Source organism: Lycium barbarum, chromosome 4, assembly GCF_019175385.1.
Source record: "Lycium barbarum isolate Lr01 chromosome 4, ASM1917538v2, whole genome shotgun sequence".
NCBI lineage: Eukaryota > Viridiplantae > Streptophyta > Magnoliopsida > Solanales > Solanaceae > Lycium > Lycium barbarum.
Genome location: NC_083340.1, coordinates 2,675,556 through 2,698,253, shown reverse-complemented (window position 1 = coordinate 2,698,253; position 22,698 = coordinate 2,675,556). Strand labels below are relative to the sequence as shown.

The 22,698-nt window shown below is 32.8% G+C and overlaps 1 protein-coding gene across 1 annotated transcript; it reads right to left on the bottom strand.

Annotated features, from left to right (window-relative positions):
- Positions 1 to 20,957: 20,957 nt before the first annotated feature.
- LOC132637069 (uncharacterized) lies at positions 20,958 to 21,938 on the bottom strand. Its single transcript, XM_060354217.1, has one exon. The coding sequence runs from the start codon at positions 21,936 to 21,938 to the stop codon at positions 20,958 to 20,960; it is 981 nt and encodes a 326-aa protein (XP_060210200.1).
- Positions 21,939 to 22,698: the final 760 nt, after the last annotated feature.

The window sequence follows — 22,698 nt, the reverse complement described above, 5'->3', positions numbered from 1 at the left end:
TGTCATCTCTTTATATAAGGAGATTTTTCATTTAATGGATCCAATTGTTGTCTTGTAACAGGAAATGGTCCTAAATTATTTAAAAGCTTGGCTTTAAAGGGATCTAAAATTCCATTGGAATCCCAAACGTAAAAGCTAAGCCAAATTAAACGTATAGATATACTGTTACTTTTTTCGGTTTTTCCTATCAGTCTATGTTAGAAGAATCTTTTCATGGTAGCTACATTAGCTTTGACACATATGTAGATCTAGAATTTGAAGTTTATGAATTTTTATAGTAATCTCAAATTTATATATAACGACAATTGGTCGAGTTAATGGTCAAATATTTATACTGATATTCAGTGAATTTCTTAATACAAACACAAGATCTGTGCAAAAGTTATTGGGTCCACGTGAAATCATAGATTATACCGTAGATCCACCTATAGATATGGACCATGCTTTATGAATATAAACGGCATGTCTTATTTCTAGGGTAATGTCGAACTGGATTTGAAGCCATGTGTGTGTATTGAAATATCAACCACAAATAGCTTCTTTCATTTCCGACAAATTAGTGAAATATTGGAAATGCTGCAATATCAAGCAATAACATTGAAGATTTGTAACAAAAAAAATTATTGCATTCTATAGTTCCACTGTTATTCTAACGTTGTCGCTCTTTTTAACAATATAAATGCTCAGATGATATGTTCACAAAAAATATGGTATCAGTACAAACAAACATCAGTCTGCATTTGAGCTTCATCGCCCTCCATTATTTAATAAGAAAATTTATGTGCTTGACTCCTGTGGCGTACGCAGGATTTTTCGTCAGCAGTGTCACATTTTTAAATGATAAATAATAAATAAAACAATGTAACGCCATATTAAAAAAAGAAGAACAAAACATAGATGAAACACAATTCACGTACAATACTATAATTTTTTCTCTGAAAAAAAAAACTATAATTTTTCTCGATGAGTTCATCTTTTTGTGAAAGGTATTCAAAATAACCTCATTAGAAATAATACAAAATACTTTTTTTTAATATAGCGCACCAAATGATCACTAAACAACTCATTATTCATGTAATTTTATTAATTGTTCTTAATCAATTTTATTGGCGAGAAAGAAGGTGAAAGGAAAAAATAAACATAAACGAAAACTGCACAACCACTAATTAATTAAGGAAGTAGCAAGATCTTCTTTACACTAACTTGTTTATTGTCGCACTGAAGTACATAACTGAGTTTGGATCAAGTGGTTTTGTTTAACTTCCAACAGATCGTGGGTTCGATCCTCAAATATAGCATGAGGCTGAGAAGAATCGAACTCGCGCACCCGTTGGAACATTCCAGCGCCTAACCGCTTGTGCTACATCGTCCTTAGTGTTGAGTTGTATCACTTTGCACATTATATCCCTTATTTTCACTGTTGTCTATTAATTATATATACGTTTTTTTTTTTCTAAAAATTTTCGACGAAGCAGTGTCACGACACCCCTCGGGCAAAGGTAGATCTGCCCCTGCTTGACTCGTGAAAAAAATTCCAGGTCCACACGTGAGGAGACATCCTAAATTCTAATGAGATGGGCACATATTTAACACCAACTATGCCTACAAAAATATAACTATTCTCAAAATTATAACTGCATACTAACTTTCGTTTTTGGAGAAATACATACAGGTAAAAAATAAGTAAACAATAATGTGCCGACATAATAATACTATATATAGTTATTTACTCAAGTTCCATTCTTACACTCCTCATTTTTTCCAACATCGTACAATTTGTTTGATCGTGACTTATGCGTCTAAATTAAAGTCTAACATCCATCAATTTCATTTTCTTTCACTGTTTGACTTGAGATGAGCTTAAAGTAATCGTGTTTACTTTAATTTCAACGCACTGATAATATAAAAATAATTCTACAATCAAATCACGTATGAGGTAATTATATATAAATCCCTTGAATTATTAGTAATTGATTATCTAATAAAATTGATAATTCACCCACCATAACAAGTTAAAATTCATTGATAATATTAAAACAATTTTTATATTGTCCGTGCATATAATCATAATTAATTTGTCCTGGATGATATTTAGGGGTGTACAAAGTAAACCGATAAACCGCACCAAACCGATAAACCGAGAAAAAAACCCGACTAGTGGTTTGGTTTGATGTTGAAAAAAAAAACCTGACCATAATTGGTTTGGTTTGGTTTTAGCTAAAAAAAGTCAAACCGAACCGAACCAAACCAAACCAACCCGACATTGCATGTATTCAATTTTTAAAATATTTTATACATAAAAATATTTATTTGTAATGTACTTTATAAATATTTCTTAATATTTTTTATAGTTTTCATCTATTATCATATTATTCAAGCTTGAACTTAGGATTTTGAATGTGAATAAGTTTTATATCCTATGGATGTTAGTAACTCATATAAAGTCCAAACCAAAACCAACTCAACACTAATACTAACAAAAGAATTCAATTTACCCATAGAAATGACAATAATGTTGGATATCTATTCTTTAGTTTTGCATAATTAGTTTAGAGAGTGAAAATACAGAACTTAAGTTTTTTTTTCTTGTCATGTAATTAATACTTATTAGCCGTACTTATTTTAGCATGACTAAGTATTTTTAGATTATGATCATTTTCTTTATGGTTTATTAATTAACAATATTTATTTTAACCGATTTTATTATCTTTTGTTGAATATTTTAATACAATGTCATCACTCTTCTCACATTTTGTGTTATTTTCTTATGAAACACCTTAATTACATAGTTGTATCTTACTAGGACTAAAGAAACATTTGACGTAAAAGTTATATGTTTTGTATCAAGATTATTCCAAAAAAAAAAACCCGAATAACCCAAGAAAACCGAATAACCCGAGAAAATATGAGGTTGAAAAACCCGAATTTTATTGGTTTGGTTTGGTGTATAAATTTAAAAACCCGACGCAATTGGTTTGATTTGGTGTTTAAGAAATCCGAACCAACCCGGTCCATGTACACCCCTAATGATATTTATTTATTGGGGTCATCACCGAATGTCAAAGAAATATAATTGGAGTATCAAACCTTAACTAACTAGTTGGAGAAACAGCTTTTGAAAAGGAAAGAAGTAGCTAGTAGGGAGACCAAAGCTGGTAAAGATTAGGTATATATCCAAATCTATTACTCTCTCCGTCTCATAATTAGTGTCACTTTAACTAAAAATACGTATATCAAAAAACCAATAATGTAATATGAAATTTATCAAATTACCCTTATATAATAAAAATAAATTACTTTTACCTTTTGATTAGAGTATACACAAGAAGTAAACCTTTTGACATTGAGAATTCAACAATACCAAGTTGCTATGTGGTTTTTCCAATCATCATTTATATGTTACTTTATTGTCTAAAGGGTTGAATTGAAAAAACTAGTCAATTTATGTCTTGGTTTCCTAACGTGACACTTATTATGAGACAAAAAAATTTCACTAAGGTGACACTTATTACGGGAAGGAGAGAGTAGTTATAAAAGCTTAATTCTTAAGATGAAATGAATATAAAATTAGTTGAAAATGAAAATCAAAGTTCTAACCACTTTTTAATTCATGATTTAACCACCTTAACGAAATCCTAGCTGGTGTCAGACCTTCATTATCACACCAATAATAACAGAAGAGATCTCAGTATTAGGTGAGCTATCCAGCCAACTTGTGTCCTGCGATTATCACCAACCATTTTTCTAAGAGTTATTGAAGATATTATTTGAAAAAACAAAAAAGAGCTAAATTTTTTTGGGTCAGAATTGATAATTATATTAAATCGTTAATATACACCCTAACAAAATACATGGTCACCACGGACCAAATTAATGTTCCTGTAAAATTGCCGTCATTAAATTAAATAAAAAGTTACACCGGTTCAAAATCTATATATATAAGGAGGGTAGTCTAGCTTGATATTAAGGCAAGTGGCGTAATATGAACAAGCCACTTGGCAACAAATTCTATTTGTAATTGACATTATTAAATGTACTCACCTAATTTGGTGAATTTGATTGGAGAAATATAATTAATTGATATTCTTGGATCTAATTATAGTCAAGAATACTCCTTTAAATGTTAAGATAATATTACATGACAGAATTAAAAAAAAAAAAAGGTTAAAGAGAAAATATTAGGATACTGCATAATGATAATAATAAGAATAACAACTACAACAACCCTGTGAAAAATAATTATATATTTGAAAAATAACCCTATAATACTTCACTTGAGACACTCATTTCACATTTTATAGAAGTGTATTAAACATAGATTGAGATAACTTTTGACTTTCTATACTTTGGCATAAGTTAAAATATAAAATAAATTAAATGAATTTACTTAAAGATTTTAAACAGTTGATGACTTTGAATTATGCTAGGGAAGAAAGATTTAGATTTGGGCTATTAAAGGACCCATACGATTTCGTCACTAAATGCTACATTAATAATTAGGTTATTAGATATAAGGAAAAAAGATGTAGTATGATTTACTTTTCAAATTAAAAATGAGACTTTATTGTTCAAAGCTTCCGAACGTAATTTGTTGGATTTGATTGAAGAAATATAATTAGTTGATATTCTTGGATCTAATTTATAGTCAAGAATACGCCTTTAAAAGACAAGATATAATATTACATGATAGAATTCAAAAAAAAAAAGAGAGAAACTTTAAAACCGCACAGAAAATTCTTAATACAAAATATAATCTACAGAAAATATTCGAATACTGCATATTATATATCAATTACACGATTTGATGACTTTAAAAAATTTAAAAAATTCCAAGCAGCAAAATAGGATCTTAAATAAAATAACTATATTATAATATAAGTAAGAAACAAAATTGGGCTCGGCATTTTTTTTTTCAGGTTTGACCTATTAAAGGAAAATTGACAACCCATATGATCTCCTCACTAAATGTTACATTTAATAATAAGGTTATTAGATGTAAGGGGCAAAAAAATTACGGTATGATTTTCTTTTCAAATTTAAGATGAGACTTGATTGTTCAAGGTTTCCGAAAATATGATAATGATTTTTCTAATTTAACTACAAAGTAAAATAAATTCTTTCTTTTCATTTGAATTAAACACCAAATGAAAAATTAAATAAAATATCATAGTTGTGGAAATAATATAGGTAGAGGAGGATAGAGATAATTCAATAGAAGGAAAAATTTATTTGCTTATTGCATACAATACAAAAAATAAAAATTATAGAAAATTCGACATATTTTAACAAAACAATATGTATATTATATATAAGGTAAGAAAAAGAATAATGTTCGGGAAAAAGATTTAATCTTGGGCTATTAAAGGAAAATTGGTGATCCATATATTTCTTCACTAAATGCTACATCAGATGTATGGGGAAAAGGATGTAGTTATGATTTACTTTAATATTTTATATGGATATAAAATTTCTATTTATATATAAGTATGAAAAAAAATATGTTGGGAAAAAAAGATTTACTTTTGGGCTATTGAAAATTGGCTACCATATTATTTTCTCACTAAATGTTACATTAAATAATTAGGTAATTAGATATATGAAAAAAATTATGTGACCATGATTTACTTTCAAATTTAAAATGAGACTTGATAGTTCTAGGCTAAGGCCTTATTTGTTTGCACTTATTGGAGGTCTGAAGCCATTAAGACCTTAAGCCATTAAGTGCATTTGTTTGCATTAAGATCTAAGCACTTATTGAGTCTGAATAGGTCTTAATCATTAAGATTTTGAATCAAGTCAATATCATTAAGAGGTATTTTTGTGTGAAGCTTTTTTATCACCAACTCTAACCCCAACCCCAAACCTGCCACCTCAACCCTACCCTCACCCACTCTCCACTCCAACCCCACCCCACCACCCACCCACCCTCCACTTCAACCCTCCCACTTCCCACCACCCCCACCCCACCAACAACCCCAATCCCACCCCACACCACCCATCCCCACTCCCCACCATCAACCCCTACCCCACACCACCCAACCCCCACTAGCCCCACCTCTCACCACCAACCCTACCCCTACTCCCCACCAACCCCACCACCAATTCCTACCCCACACCACCCACCCTTACTTCCCACTAGCCCCACCTCCCACCACCAACCCCACCCCCACTCCCTACCAACCCCACCCCCACTACCTCTCACCCCTCACCGTAACCACCTACCACCCGCTCACCTCTCCACCCCCACTCACCACTCACCACTATTACAAAACATCTCCACCATTACTAGTGAACATAAATGTTTCATTTTTTTTATCAAATAATATTTTATTTTATTAAATTTGTATTTATTTTCTACTATATAGTTACTTTTTAATTTAAATTGTATATTTATTATGTTTAAATAAATACATTATGCACATTCAGATATTGAAAAATAAACAGTCTTAATCATTCAGTGTTCAGATCTAGAGACAACATCTTAATCATTCATATGTGCATTCAGATTTAGACGTCCTAATCTTAATGGAAAAAAATGAGGCCTTAACCTCCTATATATATCTTTCCAGTAACAAATAAGTTAAACTAGGTTTTCTCCTTAACGTTACTCTTCCTGCAATCACCACTTCTTTCAAAATTATGTTTTCTTCCTTTTTTCCCTTTCAAAAAGAGGGATCTATCATTATGTATGTACATTGGTTAAAAGAATCTCCATTTATTTTTTTATTTTCACTGTGTTTTATAGTGCTACAAATGCATGGGAAATGATAAAGATATAGTATTTTTTTTGTGTGTGATCTGATTGAAGAATTTGTTTAGTTCTGTTTTCAAATGAATGATTTATGTGGCTTTATTTTGTGATATAACGTTTTATGATCCAATTTGCATTATTTCTATACCATTTTGTTGCATAAATTACTTTCATGTTCTTAATTTTTCATCAATATCTTCGAGGAATTTATATCGTAAGTTCTCTTCATTATTAATTTTTTTTTTATGTCAATGGAGGTCATATATCGTATTAGCTAAAAAGCAATAGAAGCTTTATTAGAAGCATTTAATTTTTTTAAGTTGGTTTTCGAATCTTAGAACAACTCATAGTACTGGGGATTATAGAAGGCATTAATATTTTTTTTTGGAGTGTTTTGAAACTTGGATGGAAAAGTAAGAATTGACAATGGCAATGAAGAAATATGATAACAAATTTCTCACAAAATTAACAAATCACCGGTAACCTTACTATTGTAGTTTCACCTTCAAAGAAACTTATTATATTGAAATTTCTTTTGTTTCTTTTAATGGTTAACATTTTCTATTTCCTCTTATATGTTGTACGCGTGCATAAATGGTAAAGTTGTTATCTCTCTTCTCTCTCTGCAAATAAATTTTCTCTGTCAATATTTTAAACTATTTATTTATAAACATATCAATGATATATGAGAAGATGTTAATTTTATTATATTAAAATGTCTAAAGTAATTACAATCGTGATATTAGGCGAAAGCAGTATGCCAAAAGACATATTTATCACAAATGATAAGATACTAGATTTAAAAGTTAAATCTGAACATATTTTCATTTTTTTGTTTGTTTGTATTGATTAAGGGAAGTCTTCCTCTTTAAAAGATCGAGCTCCAAGTTTAAATAATAATTATCATCTCATTGACATGCCTGAATGATTCTTGGGACAAGCAGTATTTTCTATATTTTTTTTATTAGAAAAACATATAGTGATATTGGAGATTGAAATAACTTATGCATTGTGTGCAATAGATATTGCAATTTTAAACTTTGTCATCGGATAATGGTGTCATGGAAGGTTCTCATTTTTTTTATTTAATATTCAAATAAGATTGGTATAGTCACAATTATTATATGAATGTAATTTATTTCATGTTACATGTATTTTTCTGCTATCCATCATGTTTAGTTGTTTGGCAGTACTTAATTGTTGTCGTAATTTCAAGTTATTATTTGATCTTTTGGTTGATTGTATGAGTTTTTATTGTTGTTTAATGATGGTGATAATTTATCTATTAATCTAAATTTGAGAGAAATATGGATGGATTACCCATAGAAAAGAAAATTGAGGACTTGGTAATTTAACCTGTTAACCCAAGCTTATGACAAATAAAAAAAAATTAAAAAAAAATTAGAAATTGAGATGCTTGGCTAAAATTTTAGGGAAAAAGCAATTTAAAAAAAATGAAAATATATTTCCGAAGCTGAATAATGAGCAAGTTATCATGAACTACTGTGCAAATTCCATCCTTAGCTCACTTTTTGAGCCTATCATTTTGACGAGATTGGACAATCTAGGCTACAGACTTGTAATATTTTGACTACTATTTGGGAGAATCAGATTGATGAAAGGTGAGTTTGGAATTATAAATTACTTAAATTAAAGCGAACAACTTCCGAAGGATTTATAGTTTAAAAGAGTTGGGAATCGTTGAATTCACTTGATATGTCATTACAATAAAATCTCAGTTTCTACACGTATTTTCTAAAGAATAATTGCTTATTGCTAATACAATTATATTTTCACACTAAGAAATAAACAAAATAATTAACACTCCGAGAGGTTATGTCAATTAATTGACTTAAGCTTAGCGATGATTAAACTGAAATATCTTGCCTGAATTGTGCTCAAGGGTAGTAAAAACTTCGTGAGAATATTTTTACTAAAAATCAATAATCTTGCCCACAACAGTTCCTCTATGAGAATTAAAACTGAGGCAAGCAAAATTACAGGCTTGAAATAATAATCTTACTAAAAATTACTCTCACTCTAATATTCTATTCATCAGTTATTATATATTAAATTTTCTCCGTGAGAATTACAAAATTAATATAAGAATAACTTAGATATAAAATATATAGATGTTATAATAATGATTAAAAGATCAATATTCCAGCACACTATGAAATATAAATAGAAGATTTCAAGCTAAGAATGTATTGAAATTGAGATAGAATGATAATTATATCAAGCTTCATCAACTATCTCAATAAAAATAAATTACTCCATTGTGAAGTAAGAAAAGCTAAAGAGAACTTCCAAAAGAATAAACATATTTTAAGAAAAAGACTAGAGAAAAGAGACCAAGAGTAACTCTTTTCTCTCTAGGAAGCTTAGAACTAGAATGGAAATTAGATACAAAAGTGGGATGCCCCTTTCTTCTACAACATATGCCTATTTATAGAAAAATTACTAGAAGCCTTGGAGAGACATTGCAAGAGAAATTCAATATAATAATATTTCCTTGATGAGAAATTGGCATGACAAATTATCATGCAATCTTGAGAATTTGGCATGATAATTTGTCATGAAATTTTGGTGAGAATTTGTCATAACTTTGTTTCTCTTGACTTTGTGTAGTCTTTGGTGAAGTTGTCACGGATGCATTGTCCTTTCTTGGCTTTTAGTTCTTGCTGCTTCTCTTTTTTCATGTATTCTTTTCCTGCAATATTTGTTAGAAAAGTGCGAGAATGTGATATAAATTATTCATGTTTTATTTTTAAAATAATATATTTTTATATTTAAATTACATGAATAATTTATACCCATCAAATACCCCCACACTTGAATTTTTGCTCGTCCTCGAGGAAAGAATTTTGAAGGAAAACTTTTTTTTTTAAATTATGGCTACTCTTGTAAAATGGAAATTTATTCAAATAAAATCTATCATGCTTCCAAACTTTATAATTTCCATATTTATCAAATCTTCACTTTGTTTCTGCTTTTATTTTTATTAAAGCTTCACCTTCTTTCTTTTCGGGACTTCTCTGAAATTGATAATTTTACGATCAGCTGCATTTAGTATTCTTCATCTTTTGTCCATAGGCTTGCCCTTTATGTCTATCTCCACTAATGTAGACCAAACACCGACTTCTAAAATCATTTAGGACTTTTTGGGCTTGTAATGTTGGCTTCAGGCTGATAGGGTAAAGGTTATATTTATTGTGACTTGCCTTTTTCTAGCTTTGGAGCCGTTTTTTTTTTTTCCAGAACAGACTTTTCACATATTTGCTAGGTGATACTTTTTTTTTCTTGATGTACTTAGAGTTTTGTACATAATCACCACCATTGTTTTCGTTTTTTTTTTCTTTAATTCTGGTTCTTTTTCAAAACGAGCTCCAAACTTATTTTCTGAAAAAGGACTTTCAAATCATAAGCATGGAATTTCATATTTAAATTTGAGCTGGTTTAGGTGTAAAAAAGAAGAAGATATATTTAGGCTTCAAAACAGGTGCTAGGGATATATATATATATATTAATTGGTGCGATATTTAGAAAAGACTGAGGTAAACAAAGAAAGCCTGAGGTAAACAAAGAAAGCCTGATTCATTTTCTAAAAATCAGTGTTGTTTAGGATTTCGCCTCAAAGGACATCCAGGGCAAGTTCTAGAATAAAGATTGTAAATTCTGCTTGCTTTTGATCGTAATGCTTCTCAATCTCTTAAAGTCCTGCCAAGTACTGAAGATATTAGTTTTTGCCCTCACAAAAATAAACTCAAAAACAAGGAAGTTATGAGTTAAATATAAAAAATATATATTTGACATTGGATGATAAGAATTTTATTTTGATAGATTAGCATTTTGCAAGAGGCATATTTTTATATACTAAATTAAATTATTCAATATTAAAATAAAGTGAAAATCTTTTTGGCTTTCAAATATAAAACTGCAGAAGAAATCTTGAAAGAAACTGCAGCCGCACACATCTTGCGTGCAGATAACAAGTCTAGTTTGTATATAAACTAGAAAATTACCTATGCCAATTAATCAAGTGCATTTTCTCTTACGCTCATTGGACTTGTAAGGCTCCATTGCTTCACCCTCAATGGCTACGGGATTTTTTATTTTTATTTTTTTATATTAAAAAAAATTAGAAACTTTTTGCCTGTTCCTCAACAAAGAAAACAACATTAGTAAGATCAACAAAGTGAAAACTAACATTATTGCAGATGGAAATAGTCATATATTTACATACTGTTTCTTGGTCCCCACATACCACAAAAGTTAACAAAAGCAGTTATCCAAATTATTTCTAACACATATACACAGTGGTATTTAAACGACAAGACCAACCAAACCATAGAAATGGTTCATAGACAGTAACTTAGCAAAAGGTTGAGACACAACAAAAAATTCCCCCAACTTAGACATTTCATCCTCCTGGATGAACATACTTTCACTTCCATTTTCATTCATTCATTGCCTCCTCCAACCCCATCTCATGGTCACTTTCCCTTTTTTTCCAAATCTGGTTCAAGGTTATGAGATAAAATAGTTGTGAAATTATTCACATCTGAAAAATCAGCAGATAGTAATGGGAGAGTTGGTAAAGATGGTGGTACAATTTGCGAGAAATCCATGAAGTTATCATCAAGTAAAAAATTAGGGAATGAACAGGCAGATGGGTTATAAAAAGTAGGTGATAAAAAATCTGTTGATGGATTAGTGTAACCCCAATTAGTAGTCATATCACCTGTTAAATTGGCTGGAAACTCTAAGTGTTCTTTTTCATTAAACTTTTCCAACCCTTGTGTTTTTATTGCACCAGCTCCTACCATCAATAATTCTTCTAATTTCGTTTTTATTTCCTCAAATTGCACCATCATTTTTGCTGCCAACTTTGTTTCCATTTCAGCAATTCCTACCATAATTTTTTTTTTGAAAAAAAAAGAATAAAAGCACTATTTTATTTACAGTCATTTGATTATGGTTTAAATATAAACCAAAAAATTTACCTGAGCCAATAATTAATCTACACAATTAAATGGTTAACTAACCAGTTACTTAGGCATACCGATCACCATGGAATTGCTCCTGTGTAGGTGACACTGTTTTTATAGAGGCCTTCATGAAATGTTCTGGTTGTACAAAAATCTGGATATTGACCGGATTAATTAGTTAGGCAAAGTTTTATGCAATTATATATTGGACTTATGAGGTTCCATTGCTTCTCCCTCAATGGCTATGAGTAAAAATTTAAGGAACCATAGTTCTGAGTTTAAAGTCGCCAGCTCGACTTAGTAACTCTAGACTTTATCAGTCTATCAAAGTGACAGATGGTTGTTGCTCAAAATTTCCTCCGAAATATAATTTCAACCTATGACCATTTACCTTAAACTTGTCTTCTCCAATGGCGTGTTGAATTTCAATTGCTCCGTATGGAGTGACATCTGTAACATTGCAAGGACCTGTCCATCTTGATTTCAATTTTCCTGGAAATAGCCTAAGTCCACTATTATAAAGAAGTACTTGATCTCCAATTTTGAAACTTTTTTGTCGAATTAAATTGTCATGCCATTTTTTGGTTTTTTCCTTGAAAATTTTGGCATTTTCATAGGCTTCCAATCTCAACTCTTCCAATTCATTAACCTGAAAAAATCTCTTTTTACCAGCAGAGTTTACTTCAAGGTTCAGTGCTGTTAATGCCCAAAAAGTTTTGTGTTCTAATTCAACAGGAAGATGACAAGCTTTTTCAAAGACTAATCTGATAAGTTGGTATTTTACCAACTTATTTCTTCTTTAATCTTAGACTTTTGCTATGTTTTGATTGAGAAAATAGTGCATTTAATGTCGTTTACTTCCATTTTATAGGTTTATGTGATTTAGAAGTGATCGGAAGAAATCAAGTGAAAATAAAGTCAAAAAGAGGCCAAATTGGACAAAAACTGCACAGTTTTGCAAAACTGTCAAAAGTGGACAGTTTTACAAAAACGGGACAGATTTGCAAAAAATGGGCAGAACTGCAAATACGAAAATTTGGGGCATATTTTGTCATTTTTTGGACTTGGAAAAATTGGGGAACTACAAAAGGAAGACTAGGGGACATATCTTGAACATCTTTGGCACAACACACAAGTTTGGAGGCTAGGGTTCATCACCAACACCTTGGAAGAGAAGATTTGGAGGCACCCAATGAGAAATTTTTTTACCCATTTCTTCAATTCCTTGCTTTGTATTGATTATCTAAGGGTGTAGCTTTCTAATCCATTACTTGAATCTTGTTTATGAAAATATTCTTGATTAAAGTTTGGTTTGACACTCTTGTTATGCTTATGTGTTGAATGATTTTTATTTCTAATGAAGTAGGTTAATGTTTTTCTACCAACTCTTCATGCTTAAATGTCTTTTAATGGTTGCAAACATTATTTGTGCCTAAGTACTTTTACTTTGCTTGAGAAAGAAAGTGAAAGTTAGGAAAATAGTTGGATAGCTAGGATTTGGGTCATTAAACCCATCTAATAACTTGAGCTAGAGATAGGATAGTTAACTTGAGGTTGAATTGATTGTGTTTAACATCACACTCTAAGGCTTGAGAAAGCTTAGAGTAAAATTCATTGATTTGGTTGAGAGACTTTCAATGAGATTTTAGAAATCATTATCTATTAACATAGACCCGCTCTTAGTTGTAAACTTGTAAAATACATTGGATCGTTACTTGAGAGTAATTTCCCTTGTATCTATGCTTGTGGCCATTGATCATTTTACTTGCTTTCTAGGTTAGTTTACCTTTCCGCATTAGTTATAATTTTCTCAAACAAAACCAAAATATTATCTATCGTTTGGCTTTAGCTTAGTTGGTGAAAGTTTCTTACTTTCTGAATCGCCTAGTATATTTTTCCCTGTGGGATCGACCCCGACTCATAGTTGGGTAAATTATATTGCATACGACCGTGTACACTTTCTCTTTGAGGAGTGGATTTGGACGTTATCAAAAATGGCGCCGTTGCCGGGGAACAATTTGGCGTATTTGGTTTAGTTTGGGATTTAAGCTAACTTGCTTTGGTCCAAACTTTCTTTGCTTTATTTTATCTTTAAAAAAAAAATGACCAGTTTTTGCAAACTGTAAAACTGTCCAGTCTTTGTTTCTGCAAAACTGTCCAGTTTTTGCTTTTGCTAAAATAAATTAAAAAAAAAAAACAATGGCATCTTGTAATGAAAATGTGTTTGATGGTTGCTACCTATATTTTGATAACCCATGTCCATATTGTGGAGGACCCCACTTTTGGCAAGATTGTGAATATGCTCCCGGGAGAGAGATGTGTGCACCGTCTCAATCCTATGATGAGAGTATTTGTAATATATGTGGTGGTCAAGGTGGACATTGGGGTGATTGTCCCAATTATTTCGCTTCCTCTCCCCCAAGTTGTTCTAACGAAAATGCTAGTTGTGCTTTTGAGCTTGACAGGGACAATGACATGGCAAATAAAGGACAAAGTGCCGGATATGAAGGCATCATGGCAATGCTCCAAACATACTTAGATCGGGAAGCTAAAATGGAGGAAGAGCGAAAGCTCGTCCAACAATCCATTTTAGAAAATGGAGAAGCTATGACAAGAATGAATGATTCATTTGAGGATGTCAATTCCTCAATTGTCATGGAAGTGTCTACTCCTCAAAATGAATTGGTTGAAGAAGAGATTTCAAATTTGAAAGATGAGCCCGAAAATCCTTGTGTCCACAACGAAAGTTGTGAAAGTGAAGAAGTGGTTCAACTTGAAGAAGAGCAAAATCTTGAAGAAGTTGAGGAAATTTTGAAAAGCATAATGGGGAGAAATGAAAATTATGGGCAAGTCTTGACCAAATTGTGGGAAGAAGTTCAACATAGATATGATGAAACTATCCAAAAGGTATATCTCACCATGGATGGATTTTTACAAGAGTTGGGCGACTCTCACAATGAAGAAAAACTTGACAAAATAGAAATTTTGAGCCAAGATTGGCTAATGAATCAAGCTCAACAACTTGAATCCTATGGAGATCATCGTAAAGGCATTTCACGATGATGGAAGAATTTCTAAAAATGCATGTTGAGCAAAGTCAAGAAGTGGAGCTACTTGAAATTGCTATCCAAAGATTGGAGGCCGAACTGAATGCAAAGATCGAGGCATGTGATGCTCAATATCAAAGGGCCATGGATTGTAGTTTTGAGTTGGTTTCCAATGAAGAAGAGGTCAAGATCGATTTTCATGAGCTAATGGTAAATTGCCAGCCTACCAACCCAAAAATAGTGAATGATGCCGAAGTTGAAGAAATGATACTAGAGTTGCATAAAAAAGTTTATACAATAATTTTTGAAGACTCTAGTTCATTTTTTGGTGAGGATGTCAAAACTCATGCAAATTTGGAATTTGAGCGCGCTGGACCACATTCTAACCATTTTTCAACATTGTGCTTGGTTGATGATATGGAAGTTGAACTAACCGAGCCAATGGAGAATTTTGGAGATGAAGAAGAAAACGTTTTCATTTTGAAGTTTGCTATGCCAAGAAGACAAAATGACATGCCTCACTTAAGGGCCAAGAAGTGCAAAATGCGACACCCGAGAGTTGGCCTCCTTGTTTTTCTACCACCGCCCCATGAGCGTCATCATAATCTTGATTTAAAGTTGGGGCGCAAATTCATATCTTCCAAATGGAAGGAAAAGTGGTAAAGGTAACCGTCGTGCCGCGACGTTAAATCAAGCGCTTGGTGGGAGGTAACCCATCATTTTAAAAGTTTTAAATCATTCTTGAATTTTTATTTTGTAGAATAAGTTAGTTTATGGTTTTTGACTAATCCACAAAGTTTCAGAATTTTTAGAGTTGTTTTGAGCATATCAGATTTCCAGACAGCCCCCAAACCAGTAAAAGCTGCTAATTTTTTTTTCAGCTGTCATAACCTGCGAATCGTAGGTCTGACCTGCGAGTCGCAGGTCATGACAGAGAACAAAAAAAAATAAAAATCCATGTGACATCACCTGCGACTCGCAGGTCGTGACAGAGAGTAAAAAAAAAAAAAATCTTTTCTTTACTATTTTATGTTTTGTTTTGATTATGTGCAGTGAGGACACTTCAATGTTTGTAGTTGGGGTGACATGTGGTAGCTAGCACATTATATTTTGGTTATGCTTTATTTGTGCCCTTGTCGGGCTTGTTTTGTGACTGTCGGTGTGGCTGTGGATAGACGTTGTTACAAATGGAACTTGCTCAAATTTTTGAAAATGTCATTCTTTTGGCATGTTGTGTATTAGTCACTTTAATTATTTTATTTCCGTTCTTAGTTAGGTAGTTTAGGAGTAAAAATGGTGTTGGGATGTGATTTTTTTTTTTTTTTTGCCACTTGACTAACTTTTGGCTTACTTGGTACCAACATATTTAAACCTTGGCATATGAATTCTTGAATTTTGAAAAATAAAATGATTGAAGTAAGGATTCGTGTTGTGACTTTTAGACTCAATGTTTGGCTCTTTTGTTCACTAAATAGTCTCTTTAGACTAGAAGCAACTTTTTGAGTTCATTTGTTTCAATTGGGTTTTGGATACATATTTTACTTAGGTTTTCATGTGCCATGTGTGGTGAGGTTTATTTGTGAGTTCTTTTGCATAACTTGTGGTCCAGAACTTGTCCGGAATGTGTTTTAAGGAGAAATCCTAGATTAACTTGGTTTGGAAAATGATATTAGGCCTTCCTTGTATCGTTTTTTTGTGCCCTTAATTTCCTACCCTTGCATATTTCCCCTAGTCAACCCCTTTTGAGTCTTTAACCTTTTCTTTGGCAACCATGTTACAAGCTTTACCCCTTTGTTCTTCATTGACCTATCTTTTGGCATCCTACCTCCCTAAGTGTTTTGAAAGTTTAAACATAGGCTAAAAGCCTAAGTTTGGGGGTGATGGTTGGTAAAGTGTGATGTGGAAGTTGCTTGAAAGGTGAAAAAAAAATAGAAAAAAAAATGAAGGAAGAATAAAGAGTTGTGAATAATGGGAAGACTAGGTGGTGAAATGAAAAGATGAAGAAAATGGTGGAAAAGTTTTAAAGGAAGTGTGCTTTGATTGTTGAAAATTGTAGTGCTTAGGGGGGTTTCCAAATTGTGCCCTACCTTAACCAAAAGCCTACATTACAACCCTTTAAGTCCTAATTGATTTTGAACCAAGTGTGTCTACATTAGTGGAGAAATACATGAAGGGCAAGCTTATGGTACTACTTGTGCATTTGAACATCTTTGTGAGAGAAGAGAGTTAATTCTTTCCATTTAATATCCCATTTGTGTTTTTAATTGCATTTTGTGAGCTTGGGATTCTCTCTTGATTGTGAGGGCACATGAGAATTTAAGTTGTGAATTTGTTCCATTTTCCAATTAAGAGAAATGAACAAAAGAAAGTTGTTTTGTGATAAGGAGGCAAATTTTGAAGCTTTAGTATCATGACTTGATTGCTACTTTGATTAACTTGATGTTTGAGCACTTGAAATGAAAATGAAGTGTTTGAGAAGAAGTTGGTGAATCATATGTCTTGGATTAATTGTTGGTACCAATCAAAGTCATGTGTTTGTGCTTAAAGTAGACCAATTTTTACTTGGTATGATGTTGATGCACTTTTGAATGGAGTCCTTTGAAGGAAATTATAATTTGATTTGCTTGAGGACAAGCAATAGTTTAAGTTTGGGGGTTTGATAAGTTGGTATTTTACCAACTTATTTCTTCTTTAATCTTAGACTTTTGCTATGTTTTGATTGAGAAAATAGTGCATTTAATGTCGTTTACTTCCATTTTATAGGTTTATGTGATTTAGAAGTGATCGGAAGAAATCAAGTGAAAATAAAGTCAAAAAGAGGCCAAATTGGACAAAAACGGGACAGATTTGCAAAAAACGGGCAGAACTGCAAATACGAAAATCTGGGGCATATTTTGTCATTTTTTGGACTTGGAAAAATTGGGGAACTACAAAAGGAAGACTAGGGGGCATATCTTGAACATCTTTGGCACAACACACAAGTTTGGAGGCTAGGGTTCATCACCAACACCTTGGAAGAGAAGATTTGGAGGCACCCAATGAGAAATTCTTTTACCCATTTCTTCAATTCCTTGCTTTGTATTGATTATCTAAGGGTGTAGCTTTCTAATCCATTACTTGAATCTTGTTTATGAAAATATTCTTGATTAAAGTTTGGTTTGACACTCTTGTTATGCTTATATGTTGAATGATTTTTATTTCTAATGAAGTGGTTAATGTTTTTCTACCAACTCTTCATGCTTAAATGTCTCTTAATGGTTGCAAACATTATTTGTGCCTAAGTACTTTTACTTTGCTTGAGAAAGAAAGTGAAAGTCAGGAAAAGAGTTAGATAGCTATGATTTGGGTCATTAAACCCATCTAATAACTTGAGCTAGAGATAGGATAGTTAACTTGAGGTTGAATTGATTGCGTTTAACATCACACTCTAAGGCTTGAGAAAGCTTAGAGTGAAATTCATTGATTTGGTTGAGAGACTTTCAATGAGATTTTAGAAATCATTATCTATTAACATAGACCCGCTCTTAGTTGTAAAATTGTAAAATACATTGTCTCGTTACTTGAGAGTAATTTCCCTTGTATCTATGCTTGTGGCCATTGATCATTTTACTTGCTTTCTAGGTTAGTTTACCTTTCCGCATTAGTTATAATTTTCTCAAACAAAACCAAAATATTATCTATCGTTTGGCTTTAGCTTAGTTGGTGAAAGTTCCTTACTTTCTGAATCGCCTAGTATATTGTTCCCTGTGCGATCGACCCCGACTCATAGTTGGGTAAATTATATTGCATACGACCGTGTACACTTTCTCTTTGAGGAGTGGATTTGGACGTTATTATAATCTGTATGGGGTTGTACCAATTGGCGTTTTGAACGTCATTCGATATGCCCATAATGCATCATCTAATTTTAAAGACCATTCCTTCCTTGAGATCCCTACCGTTTTTTCAAGTATTCTTTTCAATTCGCGGTTGGAAACCTCAACTTGCCCTTGGGTTTGAGCATGATATGGTGTTCCTGTTTTATGTGTCATGCCATATTTTGATAGCAAGGCTGAAAATTGTTTATTCATGAAGTGGGTTCCTTGATCACTAATGATGACTCGTGGTGTGCCGAATCTGGTAAAAATATTTTTTCTGAGAAAATCACACACAGTTCGAGCATCATTTTTCTTTGTGGGGATGGCTTCAACCCATCTTGAAACATAATCCAAAGCCACAAGGATATATTCAAAAGAATGAGACGAGGGAAAAGGACCCATAAAATCTATTCCCCAGACATCAAATATTTCACATACCTGTATTGATTGCAAAGGCATCTCGTCTCTCTTGGTGATATTACCTGCTCTTTGACACTTGCCACATTGTGCGACGTATGCACGTGCATGCTTGAAAAGTGTTGGCTAGAAGAATCCCACTTCCAAAACTTTAAAAGCAGTCCGATTGGCTGCATAATGTCCTCGGATTGCTCCACCATGGCAGTGATATAATATTTGGTTCATCTCTTCCTCGGGTACACATCTTCTAATGATATTATCTGCACAAAATTTAAACAAGTACAGTTCGTCCCACAAATAATATTTAGCATCAGATATAAGCTTTTTTCTTTGTTGGTTAGATAGATCCTTAGGCGTCCATTTTCCAACCAAGTAATTTGCAATGTCTGCAAACCAGGGTGGTTGAGTCACTATTGAATTGACAGAAAGAATATGTTCATCGGGAAACTCTTCTTTTATATCAAAAGACTCAAGAGGGGGATTCTCTAATCTTGACAAATGATCGGCCACCTGATTCTCCGTTCCTTTTTTATCCTTTATCTCAAGGTCAAACTCTTGAAGAAGTAAAATCCATCTTAACAATCTAGGTCGGGCATATTTCTTTGCTAAGAGGTATTTTAAAGCTGCATGGTCAGTAAAAACAGTGATCTTGGTTCCTATCAAATAGGAACGAAATTTATTAAATGCAAATACCACTGCCAGTAATTCTTTTTCAGTTGTGGCATAATTCAACTGAGCCTCATTCAATGTTCTACTGGCGTAGTAAATGGGCCGGAAAATTTTTATCCTTCCTCTGTCCTAAAACAGCTCCCACAGTTGTATCACTAGCATCACACATGACCTCAAAAGGCAGGTTCCAATCAAGGGATACAACTACAGGTGCATTTGATAATCTCTCTTTAAGAGTTTCAAATGCCTGGAAACAATCACCTGAAAAATCAAACTTAATATCCTTCATCAAGAGGTTAGTCAGAGGTTTTGAAAAGTCTTTTATGAATCTTCTGTAAAAACCTGCATGACCGAGAAAACTTCTAATGCCCTTAATAGTCGTGGGAGGGGGTAATCCTGCTATAAGATCAATTTTTGCCTTATCAACTTCTATCCCCTTAGCAGTAATTTTATGAACTAAAACAATTCCCTCAGTAACCATAAAATGACATTTTTCCCAGTTAAGAATTAAATTTGTCTCTACGCATCTTTTAAGAACTAAGGTCAAGTGATGGATACAATCTTCAAATATTTTTCCAAAAAGTGTGAAATCATCCATAAAAATCTCCAAAAACTTTTCATTCATGTCTGAAAAAATTGCAGACATGCAGCGTTGAAATGTGGCAGATGCATTGCACAAACCAAATGGCATTCTCCTGTAGGCATATGTTCCATAGGGACATGTGAAAGTAGTCTTATCCTGGTCTTCTAGTGCAATTGATATCTGGTTATAACCTGAATATCCATCAAGAAAACAATAAAATGCATATCCTGCTACTCTTTCCAACATTTGATCAATAAAAGGTAAAGGAAAATGATCTTTTCTGGTGGCATCATTGAGACGTCTGTAATCAATACAGACTCTCCATCCTGTAACTGTTCTTGTAGGTATGAGTTCATTATTTTCATTTTTTACGACTGTCATACCTCCCTTTTTCGGTACTACTTGAACAGGACTTACCCAAGGACTGTCAGAAATGGGATAAATAATACCTGCCACTAGAAGTTTTATTATCTCATTTTTCACCACTTCTTGCATTGCAGGGTTCAATCTCCTTTGAGGTTGGATTATTGGTTTGTAGCTATCCTCCATGAGAATTCTGTGCGAGCAAATAGCTAGACTGATCCCCTTGATATCTGCTACAGTCCATCCTAAAGCTCTTTTATGTGCTCGTAGCACTGCAATCTAACTGTTTTCTTGTTCTACAGTCAAAGAAGATGAAATAATTACTGGAAATAATTCTTGCTCAAGATAAACATATTTTAAATGAGACGGGAGAGTTTTAAGTTCAATCTTTGGTTGAATTTCTTCTTTATCATCTTCAGAAGCTTTTTCCAATAATTCATCTTCCTTTTTTATGGTGAGATCATCATCCTGTGCGGTGCCTGATGTGACCAAGCATCTTTCCATTGAGTCAGAAATTAATTGATCATTGTTGAATTCATCTGCAAGATCACTAATCATGTCAATCGAAAAACACGAAGATGATGTTTCATCTTCTGAATATCTTAATATCTTTTGCATATCAAAAATGACTCTTTCTTCATCAACTCTTAAAATTAACTGTCCTTGATAGACATCTATGATTGCCCTACTAGTTGCAAGAAATGGTCTACCCAGTATTATTGGTTCATCAGGACATTCCTCCATTTCAAGTACTATGAAATCTACAAGGAAGACAAAGTTATCTACTCTTACAAGCACATTTTCAATTATTCCCTTAGGTTTCTTAGTACTTTGATCTGCAAATTGAAGCAACACACTTGTGTCTTTTATTTCACCAAGATTTAATTTTCTAAAGATAGAAAATGGCATCAAATTTATTGAAGCTCCAGAATCACAAAGTGTCTTGTCAAAATATACTCCCCCCAAAGTGCATGGAATTGTAAAACTACTTGGGTCACCGAGCTTTTGAGGTAGCTTATTTTGAAGTATCGCACTACATTTTTCAGTAAGCATTACCACAGAAACTTCTTCTAATTTTCTTTTGTTTGACAAAATTTCTTTTAAGAATTTGGCATATGTAGGCATTTGTAATAAAGCATCAGTGAAAGGAATATTGATGTGGATCTGTTTTAAAATCTCCAAAATTTTTGCAAATTGACTATCAAGCTTTTCTCTTTTCATTTTTTGTGGAAAAGGAATTGTCACAGGAAGAGGGGTCATTTTTTCAATATTCTCTTGTTCTTTCTTGATTTTTTTTCTCCGGATGGTTCAGGGGATGCTTCATCATTCTTACCCTTGTCTACCTGTTGTTCTGGTTGATTCTTTTCTTGTCTGTCTGCATATAGGTCATCAAGGTTCTTACTTGATCGTAAGTTGATGGCCTTAAGGTGTTCCTTTGGATTTTTCTCTGTATTGTTGGGTAAAGGACCTTGAATTTTTCCCCGACACAATAGCTGCCGTCAGTTGGCTTAACTGAATTTCCAGATTTTTGAGAGCCTAATTTTGACTTTCCATTTTTTCATCTGTGGTTTTAATATACTTGTACAACAGTTCATCAAGATTTGGATAGACTTGTTGAGGTCCTTGCTCATATGGAGTTGTTTGTTGATATGGTCTGAAATTCGATGGTCCGCGATTTTGATTTTGGTATCCAGGTGGACCCTGTACTTGTTGCTTTTGGAAGCTTTGGGAGTTTTCAGCACCATTTGGATTGCTCCATTGAAAGCCTGGATGTTTTTGTGCCAATGGACTGCCAAAGGAATATGGCTTGTATCCAAGGGCATTAACCTGCTCATCATTTTGGTTGGTTGCTTGACATTCGTGGTTTAAATGGTTTCCTCCACACATATCAGAAGCCTCAACTTGGGTTGACTGTTGTGTATTCACATGAAAAGATTCAAAATTTTGTGCCAAAGAAGCAATCTGTTGTGTTAGTGTATTCAAGGCATCTGCTTGGTCTACAACAGTTTTCTTGATAATA

Excerpts from the sequence above, each read along its gene's own strand:
- LOC132637069 (XM_060354217.1), bottom strand. The coding sequence starts at position 21,938 with ATGACCCCTCTTCCTGTGACAATTCCTTTTCCACAAAAAATGAAAAGA.